Source organism: Acanthaster planci, linkage group LG07 (assembly GCF_054643075.1).
Source record: "Acanthaster planci isolate LZ-2023a linkage group LG07, COTS_SCS, whole genome shotgun sequence".
In the NCBI taxonomy this organism is placed as follows: Eukaryota; Metazoa; Echinodermata; class Asteroidea; order Valvatida; family Acanthasteridae; genus Acanthaster; species Acanthaster planci.
Window position 1 is genome coordinate 20,955,209 of NC_141783.1, and position 16,146 is coordinate 20,971,354.

General features: G+C 39.6%; 1 protein-coding gene across 1 annotated transcript in view; it reads right to left on the reverse strand.

Moving 5' to 3' along the window:
• Positions 1 to 323: 323 nt before the first annotated feature.
• The window catches only part of LOC110988832 (uncharacterized), a 39,568-nt gene continuing 23,745 nt past the window's right edge, over positions 324 to 16,146 (reverse strand). Inside the window, exons 26-48 of the mRNA XM_022252715.2 lie at positions 16,031 to 16,132; positions 15,208 to 15,423; positions 14,964 to 14,999; positions 14,448 to 14,612; positions 13,471 to 13,728; positions 12,634 to 12,736; positions 11,418 to 11,470; positions 10,492 to 10,549; positions 9,115 to 9,185; positions 8,460 to 8,544; positions 7,888 to 7,940; positions 7,592 to 7,658; positions 7,279 to 7,340; positions 6,786 to 6,864; positions 6,512 to 6,564; positions 5,571 to 5,637; positions 4,825 to 4,901; positions 4,471 to 4,555; positions 4,194 to 4,246; positions 3,330 to 3,396; positions 3,015 to 3,061; positions 2,232 to 2,417; positions 324 to 1,651 (exon numbers count right to left, since the gene is read on the reverse strand). Coding sequence (XP_022108407.2) covers positions 2,236 to 2,417; positions 3,015 to 3,061; positions 3,330 to 3,396; positions 4,194 to 4,246; positions 4,471 to 4,555; positions 4,825 to 4,901; positions 5,571 to 5,637; positions 6,512 to 6,564; positions 6,786 to 6,864; positions 7,279 to 7,340; positions 7,592 to 7,658; positions 7,888 to 7,940; positions 8,460 to 8,544; positions 9,115 to 9,185; positions 10,492 to 10,549; positions 11,418 to 11,470; positions 12,634 to 12,736; positions 13,471 to 13,728; positions 14,448 to 14,612; positions 14,964 to 14,999; positions 15,208 to 15,423; positions 16,031 to 16,132 — 2,039 coding nt within the window. The 3' untranslated portion in view covers positions 324 to 1,651; positions 2,232 to 2,235. The remainder of the gene's footprint in view (positions 1,652 to 2,231; positions 2,418 to 3,014; positions 3,062 to 3,329; positions 3,397 to 4,193; positions 4,247 to 4,470; positions 4,556 to 4,824; positions 4,902 to 5,570; positions 5,638 to 6,511; positions 6,565 to 6,785; positions 6,865 to 7,278; positions 7,341 to 7,591; positions 7,659 to 7,887; positions 7,941 to 8,459; positions 8,545 to 9,114; positions 9,186 to 10,491; positions 10,550 to 11,417; positions 11,471 to 12,633; positions 12,737 to 13,470; positions 13,729 to 14,447; positions 14,613 to 14,963; positions 15,000 to 15,207; positions 15,424 to 16,030; positions 16,133 to 16,146) is intronic.

The window sequence follows — 16,146 nt, forward strand, 5'->3', positions numbered from 1 at the left end:
ATACTAAATATAGGCCTAAAGGTAAATAAATGTGATAGACTGCTGAAACGTCTTGACTTCGTTTTCTTTAAATAGACATTTCCTGAAAAGCCACCGTGATCAGCAACTGGAGTTTGAAATCAGGAAAGCCCGTCTCAATAATCTGAAGTCCCTACTAGGAAGAGTATCTCTACACTACAAAACCATTTCAACTTCGTCTCAGCATACTAAGAAAAAGGTGCAATATTTCATTTCACTCCTTTCATCCATGGTTCGGTTGACTGACAATTTTTAAACATTGTCAAATTCACATCCTCCAAAAAAGAGCCACAGACCACTTGAAGTATGATTATTTATGCATGCAAATTTATTATAATTAGCCAGGACGTTAATATCACTTCATGAAACATACAAAAAAACACAGACACCTTACAAAATAACATCATTGACTTAATACTGGTGTGTGCATATTAAGTAAGCAAATAAACTTTCATATGCATGATACAGATAATGTGCACAGACATTTTGTGGAGTAAGAACGTGGATAAACTGTGTGTCATATGTTTTTAATTGTACACAATGAGATAAAGCATAATTGTTTCAACCCATTGTTTTTCTTGAAACACAAAATCCTTTTTTCTTTTTTTGCAATTTGTATCCCCAAATCAGAAGGATGACAAGGCTAGGAGTTTTTGAGATTTTTTTTGGAGCATAAAAGATTTTAAAAAAATTCTCCTTATATCCAAACAGTAAAAAAAAAAAATGGAGAGAAGCTGTTGCCAAGAAACCAAAATCTTACAATTTCTGGCTCTCACACCTATGCTGTTCAAACTTTGATCTACTTCTGTAGAAACACCCTAAAATATTAAGGCATCTGATCTTATTAATCCGGTAAAATGACAGTCTTAAAACTACTAATTGTCATTTAAAATTCATTGTCTGTCTGCAGAAATAGTGCTAGAGGTTATGGTATTAAACAGAAAGCAGTGAGTATTACAGAGAACACAATGAACATGTAGCAATACTATACAGTACGTCAAACAGATTTCAATTTGGGGGATGGTGATAGGAAATATTTCAACAATTGGTGACCTTGCTTTGTAAAAATGAGTCCTAAGGCCATACTCCCAGAGATGTTTCAGTTTGCACGAGAAAGAGGAACTCAAGCTTTTTGAGGGGATATATCTTGGAGTTTCACATCCTGAGGAAATAGGTTCATTTGGACGTAAAATGTTGAGACTTTCAATTGCTAAATACAATGCAAGATTCTTTTAAAGGCCTACAACTCTGGTGACTTGTGACTCATTATTACAGTGTGAATCATATTTTTGCTTGATGATAGTCAATACAGAGAATATGGATGACTGAAGAAAGAAACCAAGTGTCTCTACAGAGTTTTTTTTTAAAGAAAACAATCAGCAAACAGAAGAAACCTACAGATGTAACTAGAATAACAGCGCTGCATTAGGGATACTACATGAACTGAAACGTTTTTGAGATCTACAGCTGTAATAAAACTAATACATGTCAGTTTCCATGTAAGGCACTCAGTCAAATAATGAATAATCTACTTTAGTGTCCTGGCAACGTATTCATTGGAATCAAACGGGTCATCACTCGTACTTTCCTTGCTGGTTCGGACAGCCCGCCAATTAGTGATGAATAATCAATCCTGAAAGACAAATATCAATAGGGAGTTTCAGTATGACAACTAATCAAATGATGCAAACAAGAAAACAAGACAGTGGATCCTAAAACCACAAGAGCCTTTAAAGAATTGTGTTGACACTGCAAGAACTGAAGGTAGTGCGGTCTGCCCTACTCACATAAGGCGAGGGTTGGACATCAGTGGGCATGCTGGTATATCCATATAAATGACAGAGAGTGTGATTTACAACTGAATGTGCACAAAACTCTTCACATGACAAGAATGTTGCAGATTGCAAATGTACCACTGAGAAAGATTGTAATGTGTTCATGTAATCAGAGAGGTTATTACGGAATGTCACTGGTCAGAAAGTAGGTTTGCAAAGAGCCAGATGAAGGCATAAGGGTGCTAATGCACAGAAAATACATGCAGGTTACCAACCAAATGCCTTGCAAAGTGTATTACTTTGTGACTGGGTCCCTGCTTATATTTGCTTAGTCAAAAAGATATGCTGGCAATCCTTTCTGCTCAGCATCTCCGTGAAATTAGGCCAAATTACCCCCTCGGAGGTGGAAAAAGTGGTATGTGTCCTAATCCTGCTTACCTGTTTAGCAACGGAGCCGGTTGCCGTAGATGTCAAAGAATGCCGGATGGCATTGATGGTTGCAGGGGTCAGGAATGCAAATAGCGTCACGGTTGGTCGGGCAGATGACATGATTACAAGGGTTGGTGGCGCAGACAGTGACAGGCTGGTGGTCGAGGCACTCAATGACTTCGGGAGGGCCAGCATCTGGGGGAAACAAAGAAAACAGCAATAGTTTAATGAAGGAACACCATGCCTGGAATCAAACCATCAGACTACAACTCCTGCATTTTGTTGGGTTTAACAATGAACTAATCATTACTTCATCTTTTCAAATGTCACCCATCTAAGCCACCTCCTCTGTGTTCTGAATTCAAACAGCCTGGATATTGGCATGAGATCGACAGACTAGACCTGCCATTCAACCAACTTACTGCTTGCTCTGCTTCTCCACAATTTCCTACCTACCCTGTCCACCTTTTGAATTAATACAACTTCAAAAATATAAATAGGCCAAAAAAGGCCAAGATTCACGCTGGAGACCAAGACTCCATGAGTTTTGCATTCCATCCACCTAACATGTAACACTATGCTTTTATTAACAGATTGTGTGATCACATTTTTGCTGCATGATTTAAGCCTGGAATCCAATCGTGGAAATAGTTCCAAAATTCTACTGAGTGTGATATCAAACAGTTCTGAAACATGTCTTTCGCAAAGAAACATTGAATGAAAAGTGTAAGTTGCTTCTCCAAACTGATTTACAAAGAACTGCTCCATTTGGAGGAAAATGTGAATAAATACCTGCAGGTTTATCTTGGCAATCCCAGTGTCCACCACGGTAGCAAGTACTAAGGAGAGAAAAAAGTAAACAAGATTTCAAAAAATAGGTAAACGCGGAACGACAAAAAAGTGGACGTTCTTTGATTCCAATGGACGAGGACACGTTTCTCTGACTTAAACCACGTCCCTCCGTCCACTATTATTGTCCATACTGAACAAAAGTACAAAAGGGCTTTACTGATGCTTTGGGAGCTGTTAAATGATTGCCATCATTTGTCCAGCGTTAGCTGGCTATGTACATAAAAGCGTCATTCCTGTTAGAGTGTTGATACTTACCACTTGTGAATGTCAGTTAGTAGAACCTTGCCGCTACGATAACCCACTCCCTCCATGTAGCAGAGATCTTGAAGGGAAACAAACAGTAAATTCTTCTTTATTAAACATCAAACAGATCTTGCTGTGCAGTTCCCTCCCATAACACCCCAGAAATAACGGAATTGCAATGGAATTGGTTTTTAAGCCTTCTCTAATTGGGTTCTAGTTCTTCACCAAAGTGAAGAAGTGACCAGTCAGAGATTTCAAGCAGCCAAGACTGAATGATGACCTTGCATCATTCATCCAACGTTAATACTCTAGCTCATTACTTTTGATATATTTCTGGTTGGGCTCCATAATCAGATGTGGTTTATTTGGATGCTAATGGTGGGTTACACGTGGCTTGACCAAGGTATAGCTGTCCTTTGTCATTCATCTCTACAGCTACAACTGTGGTTAATCAGGCCCCCCCCCCAATCTATTTGAAAATCAATATTGAAAAACTCCTCACAATTTTTCCCTTCTCACAATTAAATACTTGTAATTGAGTAGAATAAGTATGAGATAAAATGAAATCTCTCAAAGAATGACTCTTGATGGGTGTTAAGGCACTAGAATTCCCTTTTTCCAGCTTCAATTTCTACCCCAATCCAACTCAGTAACTCATGGCTTCCTCCAAACTTTAAAAGCGATGACAATTTCCTGTGAAGAACTGCTTGAAACATGGGACATTTTTGCGTGATCAAATCTACCTGAGAGACAGAGAAAGGCACAATGACCTTTCCTTTTTTTTCAACATCATAAATAACTCACGAAGAAGCTTTATAAACCTATCTACTGGCATTTATCCAGCTTGAACAATATCCTAAGAACACAACGACATACTTGGTGAGCAGGCTTTCTCTTCACACTGGACCTGTCCATCATCAAAACAGCGACTGCAAACAAAAATAACAAACCCCATGTTTACACTGAAGGGTCTTGTTTCCTCTGTACTTTTCTCCAAAATCATTTTCATATTTTTTCTGGAGAGGGTTATAAGTAGACAAAGAAAACTGAAAACAAAGCAAGTAATTTACAAAAGGCACTGATGATACAGAAAATTCTTGACCTTCCATTTACGAAGTGAATTGTTAGGCTAAATTGGAGATTATTTGCCTACCATGGTTGGCACTGTTTAAAGAACTCATCTCCATTAGTGTAGGTCTTGCCTTCAAAGTTACATGTTACAGAGGTGTCTCTGTTGACTGTTAAAACATAGAGGACAGAATAAATAGTTTGAAATATCATTTGGGGAACTTTGATTGACATGAGTCCATTATAATCAAGCCCACTAAAAAGTCTTGATGCTAAGTGATTCCAAGAGCAACCAATCTTGGCTTGGCAGTCATCTTGACTAAATATGACTCCTGGTGCCAAAATGAATAGTTTTAGCCAAACTCCAACATTTGAGTCTGAGTTATTTTGTTACAACTAACGTCAATCCAAGAGGCCTATGTACCTCATGACAACCTACCTTCAGGAACGGGGTCAACCATCACGTTCAGACATTCCTCATCCTCGTGGCAATCCAAGAGTCCGTTGATGCAAGAGCTGAGGAAAATGAGAGCTACAACTTCAAATAATAACATCAAAAAAGTTTCTGAAAGAAACATTTCCTGCAGACTAACCAAACGAGTTACTGTTTGACGTCCACTGTAGCAGGAATGAGAAGCATGGGGAGTTTGAATTGTACTTTTTCCTTAATTTTTGTACACCTCGAATAAAAAAAGAAGCATAACATGTGAAACTTAAAAGGAATAACCATAAGCTATTTTCCTCAAGCTCCACCTTCATTGAGTTTCAGACAGAGAAGAAAGTGCCAGTGTTCAATTTGCTTTATCTGATTGGATTGATCAGTTTTTTCTTCCAACTACCCTAATTGGAGATATCACTTCACAAACTTTTCAAAGGTAATATCACAATGTCCTAGTGACATTTGTTTATTTAGAATTATGCTTTATTGGGGGATATTGATTTGGCCGATACTTTGGGTCTACATGTATTTAAATGCTATGGGATTTACTGCAGGCATCACTTTGTCTTACTCCTTTCCATGCAATGTCACAATGTCCTAGAGAAATGCTTAATAAATTCTTAAAGCAATGTAAGATGTAATGTAAAGATGACTGTGACCAGTAAAGATGGTGACTTAAGTCTCTGGACTACTGCCACATGTTAGTAATAAAACCAAAGCAAATCGAATTGAATTGAACTTCTTACCATGTTTTGCATTCAAAGATCTCTGATTCTCCATTTCTGATCTCTACCTCCTTCACGTAGCAGCTAGCTGTGGGGTTGATAACAAGAACAAATGAGCTCAAGACAAAACTTGCTTGCACTACCATGAGCAATTGAAAAAAAAAATTAATGCCATCCATTCAAGGCAGTGTAAGAGGCATCTGCCTGCCATGAGCATCGTCTTAGCAGTGACAGAATGGAAAGCACTGCACTATACAACAGTTCCCTGGTACACAATGATTTCCCCTCACATGATAACAAGACATGGGAACCACTGAAGAACAAGCTCTCACTTTCTAAACTGCCATGCAGTCAACCAGTTTTGTTTTACACATCTGTGACACATCAGGGGAACCTGGAACAAGCCAACTTGGCTTACTTCATCTGGAAAAACTTTGCCTTTTTCTACGTGCGTGTACACTAGTATTAGGGCCCATCTGGAACTAACATTTCCAGCCAAAACACCGCCCTCTGCTGTTTGGGCAGTGCTCATATACAAAAGCATGGAAAAAGACGGGAGTTTCAAACGTGCCTCCAGGAATCAGGACATGAAGTCAGTGTTAAACTTTTCAGGATGACTGCATTTGAATTACAGTCTTTGTGTATTTTGCATCTCTCATCATGTTTTACAAAGATGGAAAGGGTTACTTTGATTTGTATTTATGTAAGCATCTTGGAGCATTGATTGAGAAGGATGAGGGCGCTACATAAATGTACATTAGTATTATCACTGTCAAACACAAGACAACTTTCAGGTTGTAGTTGTGCATGATGTTGAATGTATATAATATGTATCATACAATACACAACGTTGTAAAATGTCTGAATGTTTACTAAGATCGCAAAAATTGAAAAAAAAACAGGGTTTGATGAACAAATTTGAATGAAAAGAAAAGGCAGTGATTTTTAGAAGCTACACTCACTTGGGTTACAGAATCTCCTGTCGCAGCTTGTCTGATTGTTGCCAAGGCAACGGCTATGAAAATAAAAAGACATGTTCAAATGTTGATAATTTTTTATCAGGATTAATATGTTTAGCAAAGCTTAAGGAACACGAGTTGGCACTTAGCCAGCATAATTTGTAGATACACTGAGAAAGGTAAAACGATGATGAAAACGTTCCAAAAACTACTCAGGAAGGAGTATTTTGGAATAAAAACCACTGAAAATAGTTAAATGGAAGAAAATAGAACATACCACAAGTTGCAAACATCATAAAAGGTCTCGTCATTGGAATAGGTCTTTTCCTTGTATTGGCAACCCTCCACACGAACCACTGTAATTCACAGAGAAAACAATGGAAACATTTCAAAAATATCAATGAAACAAAGAAAGAGAAGTGTGGCTACAGCATGGAGACTTTGGACAACATCCATGACCATTTGGCAGATTTGACAGACTGGGAGACACTAATGGCCGACACACAGGTGAATAGCTCAGACCAAACAGTGGGACATAACCAAATTAATCCACAGGGTCAAATCCTAGTCAAGTTTATTGGTTAAACTGAAAATTAAATGCACTATGAGTTAGTTTCCAAATTCTTCTTTATTTGAAGGATGATTCTACCAGAGCACATGGAACCATAAATGGTAGCAAAATATGATTTTAAATTTTGACGGGAAAGGACAGTTTCAAGGTCTAGAATATCAAAACACTTCTTCTCGGTTTTTATTGTAGTCAGACTTACTGGTCCTGATGTAGGGATCACAGGTGTATTCCTGGCATTGCCACTGGCCGCTGAAACAAGTGCTGTCATTCAGAAAAAAAAATACAATGATTGCATTCCCTCTGGCATTTGGTGCAGATATTGTTGAAGGAGTTGAAGGATAGCGTTTGAGCAAAAGTTTAAAAGGTGTGACTAAGCGTAAAATGTCCAAATAAAGCTTGATTGATGAGACTGTAAGTCTTGAATACATCAATATAAAATGTACGGAAGCATTGGTATTCAGCTGTCAGCTGCACTTTCTGGCACTAAGGAGGATGGCTATATTCATTCTCACCATCTGTTGCAATCTCTCATAATTGTGTCTTCAGTGTGGTATGGAATGCCTCTCTCGTAACAGTGTCCTGAGAACATGCAAAGGCAACAAGGTGATTTATGTCACAGCTTTGTAGTTGCTACAGGGGGTCTGCTACAGGGGGTCAGCTACAGGGGGTCAGCTACAGGGGGTCAGCATTTTTAAGCTGCCTATTTCACCAAACATGTCAATGCACTTTTACTACACATCGGTCAAAAAATTTATCTAACAATTCTTTCCACAAAAACCCATGTAAAACACAAAATTATGAAACTTACGAGGGATACAGTAGTTGTTCTGGCATGACACCACACCAGTAGACAGGCAAGTACTGTATAAGGAATAGAAAATTAATGGAAAATGGATTAAAATGGTACGGGAAAGAAGTGGTGTAAAAACCAAAGGAAAAATATCAACTCACAAAAAGAACTTTCGTGATCATTCAAAAAGTTGAACTGGGTGAAAGATTAAATGCTTGTCACCCGGTCCTGCAAAACGAGGTTCAAGTCAATTTACTTTTGATTTGTAGGCCTTCAAACTAATCTTGAACAAGGATGGAAAAGTAGGTGATAACAAAAATGCTTTAAACTGTTTTTTCCACAACATTTGTGGAGAGAATCTTCAAGGCTTGTCTCATGGGATATGGGCACATTCAATCTGGGGGCACAAGAAGAAATATCTTGGTGAAAACCTAAACTTAGCACAACTCAAAGTCTGGATGACTTGGGGAATTTATGAGGATTTGTGATTGAGTCATTGTTAATTTTGTTGACTTGTAACAACATGACATAAATGATTTAGAATTGACTTGCGATTGACCAACAATTTACTTTAAAACAGGTTAACTCACCACTTATTGCATTTGTTATAGAACGATGACCCAACAGTCATGCTTGTGCCATCTTCCATCACACAATGAGTGGAGGTCCCAGATTCTAAACAAGCCAAAAAGTCAAATTAGAATTGATTACAAATCACATTTCTGTCAGTGAGTTCTTGAAACTGTTACTTAAGGGCAAACAGATCAACAAGTAGAACTACTTTTAAATAAATCTGTCAACTAAACAATAACAGAGGATAGTTGACATCTAAACAATAGACTGGTAGAATGTCTCAATTCCACAAATGGAGAAGAAGCCCCCAAGTAGGCCACATCAACATGTAATACTTTGGGCTATAGCCAAATCCTGAGAACTCACACTCACACACGAATTTTAACTTGAGCATGTGCACACATTTTGCCATGCCACAACACCGTATTGGTCTGAGAGCAGCACAACGCATGTATACCACCTGCACGCAACCAGGATGGTCCTGTAGTTAAAGTTTCTAAAGCTGGTCCTTAGGCACCAGCAGCCATGTCTGTGGCCAGCTTTTCTTATGTAAATGATGTGACAATGGAGACACAGACAAACCCACTTATGCCTGACGTGTGAGGACAAAGCACTTGCCCCTAAGATGGCCTGCAAGCCAGCTGTTTGACTGCATTGCTTCTGATAACATACCTGACATGGGTCCAGGATCGGTGTCACAGTTAGCCATAGGCTCACAGTCCCATTGTCCTCCCATGCAAGTACTGACCAAAAAAAAACACACACACAAACTGACATGCATCAAAGACTGCAGCGCACTCCTGGCATCTCGAAAAGACCTTAACAAGTGAGTAATAAGCCTTTGTGAGTTAAATTTGAATTAAATATGACACACAGAGTTATCTGACTGCATATAAACATAACATTTTGAATTTCTCAGAGTAAAGATACTGTTGCTATACCTCGTGATTCGGGGCAAGCTTTTGCATAGCGACCACCATCTCTGAAATGGACTGGTTCCTTTGTGCCCTTCTTGTCCAGTGTATTGCAATTTGTGCAAGGCATCTCTCATGTAACTAAGCAAAAGCTTGCCTCGAAGCACGAGGTATAGCAACAAATTTTTTTTAGTATGGAGAATTCAAATTGTTATGTTCACATGAATTTAAAGAATTCAGTGTGCCAGATTTTATTCAAATTTAACTTGCAAAAGATTTCTTATTGTGGATATGACTAGAAATAACATAGTCTATGGCAGCTGGGGCCACTAGCAAAGATCAGTACTATAGCCAGGTGACTCATGACACAGCCTCAAACTCTAACATTTCTTCTTCTGAAAGATAACCTGCTCTAAGCGGAGCAAAAGAGGGTGTGTTTTTGTTGGTACTCACCGCATATAGGCACACCATGAGGCACGCAAGTATACGCATGTTTAACGCAGAGCACGCTGAGAATGCGTAACTAATTTATTCCGGTTTGTATGGTCTTTGTGTACGCCCAGAATGCGTGCAAGAACCCGCTCGTAATCACCTATCTTTTGCCAACTGGGGGAGCACTTCAGCTTTGGGCAGATTGAACACCCTCACACTGCCTACCACATGCATTCACATTGGCGTCTGAAGTTTACATCAAAATGAACATTCATTTCATTACTTGTACCAAATGGTCCGTGCTTGTACAGAGGGTCATATTTTTATATTGCTACTTAGTAGCGGTTTGTGTTAGGTGTGACTGGCTCTTTTGCTTTATTTGTATGAAGAGCCAATATCTGTCAGTGCTACAATTGTGTAAAGATTAGCAGACCCTTTGAGGGAGGATTCCACAATGCATCCTCACTCCGGGTTCTCTTCTAATATATAAACGCATGAAAATGTGTGCACATTCAACTGTAAATTGCATCACCACACTCTATGGCACAGGCATGTAGGAACCAATGCACTAACAGTGTACACTGGCCTATGTTTCCTACACAGGCTGCACAGAGTCACCTCGAGTTCATGCATGACTCTATGAGAACAGTCACTCTGAATGAAATCAAAAAATGATGTGACTGTGAACACTGATGTAACTCACCAATGCTCGCATCCCTGATCCTTCTCCACAGCTACCTGTCCGTTAACATAACAATTCTCTGCAATCAAAACAAGCAAACATGACTGCATAAGAGCACAGAGAGCTGACAGATGGAGAATGTAATGTTTGTAAAACTGCACCAGTTTTTAACCTTTTCCTAATTACCAATCCTGTCCAAGATTCTTGTTTTGATAAGATTCCACTTCAGGTGGCAATAAAGTAGTTTTAAGCCTAACTTATATTCCAGTTTGATGTATTTTGTTTATGATCAGCTAATTTGTTGACGATTGGGGCTGCATATGTTAGTAATGTGGAGACAATAGGCAAAATGAGTGGTACTATTAACGAGAGGACCATCATTGTACACCTGTCATGCTAGTGTGCGTGTTTGTATAGGCCTTTCTGGCGACTCAAGCAGAAAGTCAGCAAAGTTGAATCCCAATCCAACTTTCCTGACTGTCTGCTTTGATGTTTGCATCAGTCACAATAAAGTGTTTCTGTCTCATTGAGTATCGATCGTTGGGGACTGATCAGCGATGCATCTCTGTACGTTGATATGGAAACCAGGCTTTTCTGATAAAAGAGACATGCCTTGAGCTCTGCCCACTACTTATTGTCAGGTCAAGTTGTCAGGAGAGTCAGCTTGGCATAGTGGTTCTTTCCTCGCCTTCCACCTCTGCGGCCCGGGTTCGAATCCTGGCCCGGTTTACATGTGGATTGGGTTTTCAGTCCCTACCTGATTCCATGGGTTTTACCCAGAATATTCCTCTGGGGTTTTCCTCCCATCTCTAAAACTGTAACTGCTTCTCACTGTCTCCTCTCCACAGGTTTCTTCAGGCTTGTGAGCTACAGTGCCTATGGCGCTTTTAGGAATCCTTGATGTTCTAACCAGAAATGAATAATAATAATTCCATAACTTGACTCACCAGGAGGACAGTACTTTAGGGTGCATATTGCCTCGTTGTTACCAAGACAGCGGCTTTTGAGGTAGACAAAAAGATACTTGGTATTAATTTCCAGATGTATTTCCACGACAATTTGGATGAATGTAATTTAATGTGAAGATTTTCAGTACAACATTGGTACATATTGGTGAGTGTCTGTAAGGGCCAAGGTAACATTTTGAATGTGGTCAGAGGACAGCTGTCGGTGTAAAAACCAAACTGACTTGAATAGGTCTATGTAGCAATCAGGCTCATTTACAAGTCAAACAATGACAAACAGAATGAGTACAGCGACATTCACACAATCATATGAAGTACTCTCTTTAAATGAACTATCTTGCCCTTGTCTAGAAACTTGTCAGCCATATGCTATCTTTTGTTTGACCCTTGTCTGTATGGTTGTCTGATTGCCTCTCGTTATCTGCCGGTCCATAGGTTAGGGTAAAAAAGCATTTGCTTGACCAATTGGCAAACACCTAAATGTTGTCATTTTCTTCTTAATGTTACGTAACAATGATAATATTAATGTTATTTATATTTATCAGTGACAAATGTACATTTGTGTGGCTAATTGTGTCTACAATGACAACATTGAATAAATGTCCTCTTCTATATTCCACTTGCCACCCATGCAACAGAATTATAACCACACCTCTGACCAACTTCAATCCATTACTCCCAACCAAGACTGGCCACACACAATGACAATTCAACAAATTCAGTCCATCCTCAATTCAAACATGGAGGAAGGAATAGACATGATTCAAATGAGTCAAACGTTTCATTTCATTCATTCCCTGCACCAAAATAACAAAACTGACCACACCCTACCATTCCCAAACATCAAGACTGACCACAAATGCTGTCCATGGGTGAGATGTGAGGAAACTGAAAAATCTGGGAAAAAATACCTCCTTTATGTCTTTCAATTCTCCGTCACCTTGTTTAATTACATTACGATAACACATTGTCTTACGGCCCTTCAATGCCTCTTTTTTCCACCTGACTTCTAAGCCATGATGATCAGAAAAATCCAGACCATTTTCACCACTGACTGTTTCATGCACTGCAAATCCCAGATAACAAGACTGCCACCAATCATCAATCAATTCACTTTCTACCTCCTATTGCCCAGACTGGCCACATCAACCGTCTAATGCACTCCCCTCCCCCAAATACTAAGATTGGCCACACCCACCACTGATTGCACTCCTGAAAGAAGTTATCTCCCTCGTGGTACTCCACTCTTTCATGCAAGCAACCATCGATGACTGGAACGGGAGCAAGAGTTGTGGAGACACCTAACAAACAACAAAATATACGCAGTGTTAGTGGAGGAGTTTCATCACTTCAAGATTGGCAAAGCGATAGCAGGATTCTAATTGGTTGGAATCACCTTAACCAATTCTGTATCTTGATTGGCTGAGACCTAGTTACATGGCTTTCGCCAACTATTGACTGGTTTATCACATGGTGTAGTAAGATTAGCCTCCCTCGGTGATGCATGGAACGTTTTATTTCCCTGAAGCAAAAAAATACTCCATAGATCATTTCACTACAACAATCAAGGCACTTAATATTTCTACACAATCTGTCTCTCAACTGGCTATGAGTAAATTGCATGCTGCCGGCAATTGTTGCTGTACACTGAACAAATGTGCTATGGCTGCCTCGTTCTGTGAAGTGGGCAACCAAGGTATTCTACCACTGGACTGAGTATTTTCATTTTGTTACTGAATATTTTCTGTTCTTTGAAACACTTAAATAAATTACAATGTGTCAATAATCCAGTTTACCATAAATTAAAGACTTAGAAATGAACTCAATGTCTGGGTATACACTTGAAATTAACAAAATTTGTTTGGCTGGGTTAAAACTTACTAAAATCTTTTTAAACCTTTCAAACCTCCTTGTGAATTTGGAAGGACTTTGAACGACCTGTATACATCCAGATTTGATTGATGAATGCACTGTTCAGTGACTGACCATGAATACACTGTACTGATTTAAATGGAAATGGATAAGAAAAGCTCACCAATGGTGTCGATAAATTCAGGGTTGACCATGACCTCCTCTTCAGGGCAAACCTGGGGTTCACCTGTTATCCTGTGTATGCACTCACATACACTCTCAATCAGTCCTCGCTCAGTCCGTGTCAGGTGACACTGCTTGGGTGCGTAGTTGCCATCAGGAGTGCATGTGGGACGCTTCATTCTAAGACGCTGGGTCAAACTCATGCGATAGAAGCGATTGAGCTTCCTACTGCAAGTCACAGGGCGGGAATCCCTGGGAGCTAAGAGAATGGGGAGAAACGTGACAAGACACCATGGAACTCTCAATTTGAGAACTAGAGAAATATTAAGTTATACTTGTAAATTTTGCCACAAAAATGTAAAAAATCAACGTTAAAAATGACAGATTATGAAATGTAGATAACAATGCTTTTCGAGTTAAAAAAAGCCCTGAGATAATTCTGTGAAAGTTAGTAACTCTTATTTTTATAAATCATACTTCGAGCCCAGAATCACAATGCCAATCAAGATGACTATTCCACATTTGTTCAACTTTTAAGGACACCATTCTAGGATTCTAAAAGTGGGCTTTTTGAAAGGTGTTAATTGTGAAAGGTCTACATCATTAAGAGGGCAATCTTCAACAGGTAACTTGGTCATAGTCTCTGCCACAAAAGAGAAAATACAACTTGCTTGAGTAAAGTCCTTAGAAAAAGAACCTCAAGTCGTATGCAGTACACTTTGGCTGGTGCAAACCTATCTTGGCAAAATATTCTCTGCTAATTATTGCTTGTGGAACATTATCAGCAAAATATCCTGTGATTCACAGGTCTCCTACAATAGCCTATGGTCACATGGAACTGGGAGAATAGTCACCAAATTTACTAAATGTTGACGTGTTGCTAATGACTTAGAAAAACATACTTGCTAAGTGGTTAATATTTTGGTTTAAGCAAAGAGATTGCCATCCCCGCCTACTTCTCATGTTTTTTCTACTCACTCATATATCCACATGTGTTTTCACACTCCTCCTTGGTTTCAAACCGGTTGTCGTTGCCACGGCAACCACCATAGACGAACAAGTGGCACTTGTTGAGAAGCGTGCTGTAGGCCCAGCGGGGGAAACGAGCTAGGCAGGGGCCTCTGGAGATGGGCAAACGGCACACTGTAATGCAAACGAATTCGGGGAGACTGAAATTTCAGATGTATAAAAATGACAATGAAGAAGATAATCAAGAAATGCTCAGTTTTTTAGGTGAGTGGAAAACCCTGAATAAATGTTCTGGGGGAAAAAACCCACAGAATCAGGTGGGGACGTAGAACCCAATCCACATGCTGACATAAGTGGGATTTGAACCCCAGCCACAAAGGTGGAAGGTGAGGATAGAGCAACAACACCAACCTGACTCCCAAGAAGGAAACAAACGTGCAAAGGTATGCATTGTGGAGCAGCAAAAACTAAGGGTTGTAATCAATGGAGTTGAAAGAGCTATTTGACTGGAAATGATAAGCTTACCATCAGGCACTGGGGTTGTTGAGTGCTGAATAGAAGCTGCAAAGGGAGACAGAAAAGAGGAATTGATCAAACCTCTTCTGAATGCAAGCATTTCCAAATTTTTACCTTTGAGAATTTAAGATTCTGCTTAATTATAATGTTGGGTCACTGTATTCAGCAATCATTTTCTGAAATGTAACAAATTTATTTGGAAGCATTTAACAGGGTTATGATTTGGATGTTGAGATGATCTTTATGGACTGACCATTCCTGAGGTGCCAGCAGTTGGGTGTTCCCTTCACCATGGGCAGCACGGTCTCGGGCAGCACGTCGCCGTACGGCAGAATGCAGTAGCATACGCCGGTGGTAGCATTACACTGCAGCGGCGTGTAAGTGCCATTGGGCTCACAGGTCGGGACAACAGCGCCCTCCAGGCGACTCGTGATCTCCTGCTGCCTGGTGCAGTTGGGATGATGATGCACTGGAAAAGATGAGTCAAGCAGTTTGACAGAATGTTGTCATGTGAGGATTTTCAAGTTTGGAGGTGCGAGAATGTGAGAATTATGGAAATATGAAATAATCAAGTCTTTAAGCAGAAAGTCGGTGGACAAGAGTAGGTCTCGAACCTAAGACTATCCTCTTCAGGTGTAGAAGTCTTGACCACTCATTCACTAACCTTGTCACGGTCAACTGGCCAATCAAGTTCAACATTGGAGAAGATTGGGCAATTTGCAACGAATTAAAACTGACGATCCCACAGTGAAATCAGTTACCCTAATTCAGGCATCTGAACTTCAACTGTCTAACAGGATTCAAATGCACGTTATTTGACCAAATAAAATATGAATCAGGCAGGATTCAAACCCCGTACACGAGAATGATGTCTCGGTACTCTACCAAGTGAGCTATCTAATCCTACAGACGTTTGGCCAGCTTTCAGTTTTCAATACTTTGCTAAATCATTCCATTCTTTATACTTCAATACTTTAAGTGGATTTTTATTGAACAAAAAATTGCCTGGAGGTAGATTTAAACCTCCAAACTTTCAGAGTTCAAAGTCTTAGAAAATTTTCAATGCATAACCTTACATCCAGCAGGGAAAAGTTTATCCAATGGGATTGGAGTGGTTGTCATGACATCCTGATGTGTGCTGGTCCAATGCTTGTTCAACGAGTTGATTTCTATAGTAGCTGTTCAAGTAATA